This window comes from Myotis nattereri (genome assembly GCF_964212035.1).
Source record: "Myotis nattereri genome assembly, chromosome: 5".
NCBI classification, from domain to species: domain Eukaryota; kingdom Metazoa; phylum Chordata; class Mammalia; order Chiroptera; family Vespertilionidae; genus Myotis; species Myotis nattereri.
In genome coordinates, this window is record NC_138080.1 from 21,769,299 (window position 1) to 21,775,648 (window position 6,350).

At 43.9% G+C, this 6,350-nt stretch overlaps 1 protein-coding gene across 1 annotated transcript; it reads left to right on the top strand.

Annotated features, from left to right (window-relative positions):
• Nucleotides 1–747: 747 nt before the first annotated feature.
• Nucleotides 748–1,749, top strand: LOC308519384 (olfactory receptor-like protein OLF4; the record flags this gene model as incomplete). The annotated part of the gene is made up of 1 exon (XM_081091345.1): nt 748–1,749. The coding sequence occupies one exon, from the start codon at nt 748–750 to the stop codon at nt 1,747–1,749; it is 1,002 nt and encodes a 333-aa protein (XP_080947471.1).
• Between the last annotated feature and the right edge of the window lie 4,601 nt (nt 1,750–6,350).

Consider the following 6,350-nt stretch of genomic DNA (forward strand, 5'->3'; position numbering starts at 1 on the left):
ACACCTCGAAAACAGGCTTCCTTTTTTGGCTGAACGTGAAAACAAACGTCTTCCTCGGGACCTTTACCCTGGCCGTTCTCTCTGCCCAGCACCCACTCTCCCACAGAACCTTGCATCTCCCTCTCTTACATGAGATCTCCTTACAAATGAAATCTTGTGTGTAGGTCTTGCCTAAACACCCATGAAAAATAAAACACCCTATTCATTTCTTTATACCTGATTTCCTTTTCTTCATAACACCTGTCACCATCTGAAATGATATATATATAGTTAATCCTCACATGAGGATATTTTTTCCACTGGTTTTGAGATAGAGGAGGGAGAGAGAAACATCCATGTGAGAGAGACACACCAACTGATTGCCTTCCACACCCACCCTGACCCACAGCCAAGGATCGTGTACATCATTGAATTCTAGAAACTTTTGTTCTTCAGCACCCTATACTTACAGCCTGGACAGTGCCTAAAACGTGGTCAGCATTCAATTTATATTCCTGAAATACATGAAAAATTTTCTCATTAAAATTGTAGAACACATAATACCATAAGGAAAAATGACAATTGATACAAAAGCTTCATATCACAGGTGGCACAGGGGCTGTCTGAAAAGGGGACCAGATTCACACAAAATATATTAAAATTAATTCTTTCTCTACTAATAAAAATGTTAGCATTTCAAATATGTAATACAAGTTTTTGTGAATTAGTCATATTATTTCCCTCTTTCCTAGTAGCCACCTCCACCATATGCAACCAGGGAATGGTACACAAATTTCAGAATTTATTCTCCTGGGATTTTCAGAGGACCCAGAACTGCAGCCCCTCATATTTGGGCTTTTCCTCTCCATGTACCTGATCACTGTGTTGGGAAACCTGCTCATCATTCTAGCTGTCAGCTCAGACTCCCACCTCCACACACCCATGTACTTTTTCCTCTCCAACCTGTCCTTGGTAGACATCTGTTTCACCTCCACCACCATCCCAAAGATGCTGGTCAACATCCAGATACAGAGGAAAGCCATCACCTACGCAGGATGCATCACACAGATTTATTTTCTTATACTCTTTTCAGTGTTGGACATTTCTCTCCTGACAGCGATGGCCTATGACCGGTTTGTTGCCATCTGTCACCCCCTGCACTACATGGTCATCATGAACCCCCAGCTCTGTGGACTGCTACTTCTGATGTCTTGGATCATGAGTATCCTGAATTCCTTGTTACATTGCTTAATGGCATTGAGGCTGTCCTTCTGTGCAAACTTGGAAATCCCCCACTTTATCTGTGAACTCAACCAGATGATCCAACTTTCCTGTTCTGACACCTTTCTTAATAACATGGTGATGTATTTTGCAGCTGTCCTGCTGGGGGTAGGTTCCTTCGTTGGGATCCTTTACTCATATTCTAAGATAGTGTCCTGCATACATGGAATGTCATCAGCTCAGGGGAAGTACAAAGCATTTTCTACCTGTGCGTCTCATCTCTCGGTTGTCTTCTTATTTTATTGTACACTGCTAGGCGTGTACCTCAGCTCTGCTGCTATCCAGAGCTCACATTCAACTGAAAGAGCCTCAGTGATGTACATTGTGGTCGCACCCATGCTCAACCCCTTCATCTACAGTCTCAGGAACAAGGACATCAAACAGGCTCTGAAGACATTCTTTGTGAAGGAAACTGCAAACAGGCCAGTTGTCCTAAGACTGAAGACCAGCCCCCGATGGCAGAGGTCAAAGTCTCAGAGTCAGACATAGAAGCATGGAACAGACTGTAGAATCTCAGAGAGAAGGCCCCAGGGGAGGGCGGAGGGGGGGAGTGGGTGGGAAGAGATCAACCAAAGAACTTTTATGCACATATGCATAACCCCTGGACACAGACAGTAAGGTGGTGAAGGCCTGGGGCAGGGCTCGGGGACGGGCTAGAAGGGGTCATTGGGAAAAATAAGGGGACATATCTTATACTTTCAACAATAAGGATTTTTTTTAAAATAAAATGGAGTTTCTGAGTCCCACTCCTGAAGGGCCCAGCAGTGGGCATTTACAATTGTTAAAAATGATTTATAAACAGGTTGAAAATGAGCACACGTAGATAGTAGCTATCATTGCACAGATTATTAAGTTATTATTAGTTTAAAAACAGGGTGAGATCTGTATTAATGGAAATACTATGATTTAATACATTTTAACTTAATTACCGGCAAATTTCTTCTTTAACTGATATTTTTCACATGAAAATATTTGTTTATCAGCAATGCTCAAATCCATTTACGATTATAGATATAGCTTTGCAAATAAGGTAATTTGAGCTATTCACTCTTGTTACAAATTGCATGAAAGATAGGAATAAAGCGTGTCTCTGGATTCTTTTTTTAAAAAAAAAAGGCTCAGAATCAGATACTGTGATTATCTTCACACTGTGGAACTAGAGCCTTCACTTTCTATTTATTTCCTAGGATTTCCATTTCTTTGACCTTAACTTCTGTATTCAATTTTAGTAACTCACTTTATTAAACTTTCTTCTTTCTCTTATATCCCACAGTTTTCCCCTTTGTTGTTTTTTTAGCTTCCCAAATTTATTTCTAACATGGCCATTTACATAATGAGAAAACATTTGTTTTTTAGAATAATTTTTCTAGAGTGACAAATATTGTACCAAATGTTGTTTGTGGTTTTTTTTTTACTAAAAGAATCATCCAGCTATCCAAGGTGGCTGCTGATGGGACAGCCAGCTGCAGGAGAGTGTGTGAGTGAGAGAGCGAAAGGAGAGTGCATGGATGTGCGGGGAGTGCTTGTATTTGTGAGTGAGGTACAGTTGTATTCCATAGGACTGTTGGGGACTGGTGGACCAGGCTTACTTGCCCGGGCAGCCTCTACTACTGCTGAAATCTCTCCCAGAGCAGCCGGCTCTGCCACAGACCATGCCATCTTGAAGGGGAGAGCAGCTCTGATGGGAAGCCTAGCCTTACCTTCAACCAGGGAGACCTCAGATATGTCCCAGGACCCTACATCCACAACACCCAGGGACTTGCTGACTCAGCTATGAACCCATGAACACTGAGACTCCAGCCTCCCCAACCATGGGCACCTAAAAATTTTTTCCAGGGGGAGACAAAGTGGTGCCGAATATGCAGACAAGCCCTGTGCCTTCTCACAGAGCAGAAAGAAGGAACAGCTGAATTGAATTACATCCACCTGGAATTGGCGAATTAAAAACAGCTGGTGAGGCAATCCATGGCTGTATAGGTCAGAGATCGATGGCTTAGAGAGAGTCAATGCAGGAGAGAGAGAGCTACATAACCAGACACCGAGAGAGGAGAGATCATGGGGAGACAAAGAAACAGCCCGCATACGAAAGGAAAAGAGGCATCACCAGAAAAGAAGTAAAAGAAATGGAGGCAAGCAATATGTCACACAAAGAATTCAGAGACATGGTCATAAGGTCACTGAAAACGTTGGAAGACAAATTCAACAACATGTGTAAGAACCAAGAGGAAATGAAGAAGAACCAAGAAGAAATGAAAAATGGCATCACTGCAATAAAGAACTCAATAGAAAGCATCAACAGTAGACTAGAAGAAGCAGAGGACCGCATCAGTGAGCTAGAAGACAAGGTAGGAAAAAATATCCAAGCAGAGCAGCATCTAGAAAAAAAAACTTAAAAAACAGGAGGAGAGCCTAAGGCAGTGGTCAGCAAACTCATTAGTCAACAGAGCCAAATATCAACAGTACAATGATTGAAATTTCTTTTGAGAGCCAAATTTTTTAAACTTAAACTATATAGGTAGGTACATTGTTATGAACTTAAATAGGGTACTCCTAAGGCTTAGGAAGAGCCACACTCAAGGGGCCAAAGAGCCGCATGTTTCTCTCGAGCCACTGTTTGCCGACCACTGGCCTAAGGGAATTTTGGGACAGCACAAAACGAAACAACATCCACAGAATATGGGTGCCAGAAGGAGAGGAAACTGAGCAAGAAATAGAAAACCTATTTGAAGAAATAATGGCAGAAAACTTTCCTGATTTTGGAAGAAAGAACTCACACAAGTCCAAGAAGCTCACAGAGTCCCTAACAAGATGAACCCCAAAAGATCGACCCCAAGGCACATTTTAATTAAATTAGCAAACACCAACGACAAAGTAAGAATCTTAAAGGCTGCCAGAGAGAGAGAGAAAGTTACCTACAAGGGTCTCCCATCAGACTATTGACTGATTTCTCAATATAAACACATCAGGACAGAAGATAATGGAATGAAATATACAAAGACATGCAAAGCAAGTGCCTGAATCCAAGAATACTGTACCCAGAAAGGCTATCAATCAAAGCTGAGGGTGAAATCAGGAGCTTCACAGACAAGAAAGGACTCAGGGAGTTTATTACCACCAAACCAGCAATGCAAGAAATGCTAAAGGGTTTGCTGTAAAAAGAAGAAATAGGAAGGGAAGAAGGAACACCAGCATAAAGAATAAAAATGGGAGAAAGATGGTGACCAGCAAGAAGGTGGGGAGGGAGAATGTGTGAGAGAGTGAGGGAGCAAAAGAGATGTGTGTAGACATGTATGGAGAGAGAGAGAGAGAGAGAGAGAGAGAGAGAGAGAGAGAGAGAGAGTTAAATTCTGCAGGTCTTCCAGGGGGCTGTCATACCAGGCAGTGGCATAGGAACTGCTAGATCCACTCTGTGCAAGCAGGCATCCTTCTTATACAGGGAAGGTGCGCTACCTGAATTTGAGCCTGGGCACACAGACACAGGGAGTCTGCTTTCCTCAGTGCGCATGAGCGCAACCATACCCCACACCCACACAGGGACGCTGCACTAGCTGAATTTGAGCCTGGGCGCATGGTCACAAGGAGTCTGCTTCCTTCAGCATGCACCCACACGATCCCCCACATCAACACAGGGAGGCTGTGCCACCTGACTTTATCTGGGCTACCGCACATGGAAGTCAGTTTCTGGCAGTGCAGGAGTAGACCTCCCACTGACACAGGGCGACTCTGCAACCTGGTCCCCTAAGCAGACCGGGGACCCTGACTCTCTGTGCAAGAGGCAGCACTGAGCACCAGTGATTTGACTCTGTTTCTGATCGCCTGTGCACAGGATCCTTGATTCCCAGTGCACGCACACTAAGAGCCAGTGACTCCAACTCCCGGTGCTAGGCCACACCAAGCAACAGAGACTCCAATACTCAATTCTCAGCAAAGGAACAAGGGAACACTGACTCCTGGCCTTCACTAGGGCAGGGGTGGGCAACCTTTTTGTGAGTGTGTGCCAAAACCAGCAAAATCTCTGACTCAAAATTCTTCTGCGTGCCAACCCTAATTTTTTGAGAACATGCTATGCCTACTTGATATCTCTTAAGGTGTATGTATGTGAAGAACCTTGAAGAAATAATAAAATTCATTCGAGCAACAAAAACACAGTATATGATGACGAAAAATACATTTATTTTTTAATGTATACATATACATTGATAGTCCGACGAAACTTTATGATTTCGTTTGATATTATCAGTGGGACTTTTTCTGCTGCATCACTGATGACAGAGATTTTACATCAGGTTTATGTTTATGAACTTCAGAGATATGCACGAGCTACTACTTTCATCCGACAGGCTACTCCTATTACAAGACTTAACAAAATTCATCACAGAGAAACCAAGGTGGCGGCATAGGTAAACACCTAAAATTGCTGCCTCACACAACCACTTCAAAAATACAACTAAAAGACCAAACGGACATCATCCAGAACCACAGGAAGGCTGGCTGAGTGGAAATTCTACAACTAGAAGGAAAGAGAAAAGCACACTGAGACTCAGAGAAGGTGCGGAAGTAAAGTGCAGAAGTACAGAGGTGTGTGCAGAAAGTGCTGGCAACTGAGGACGCGGTTGTCTTTTTTAATCAAGAGTGAGGCACACGCTCCCACTCTGAACTCCAGTTCCGGCCAAGTCTCTGGGGACCCAGACTGACACGGGGAGAAACTGGACTATCTGGCAGTGGGCGGAACTCGAGGGCAGCTTTCTCTCAGAGGTGATTGCAGTGATTACTGCCGGACACTGAGACCCGAGGCCTCTTAGGGCAGGATTGAGGATCAGCCATAGCTGTTTCCTCTGCCCTGTTGATTCCCTGAGACCCCGCCCCAACCAAGCTGTGCTCAGAGGCTTTTGCATATGAATGACCTGGCCCTTTGCAATCTAAACTTACCTAACAAATTGCAGCTGGGTCAGAGAGACCCAGAACATCCAAAAGAAGGCCCAAGGCCCCACAGCAGCTTGCTTTGCTTCACAGCTGGGCCTCATCTGGGCACCTCAAAACCCCCCCCAAAAAAAAGGAATCTGCAGATCTCTCCATATCTCCTGCTGGGT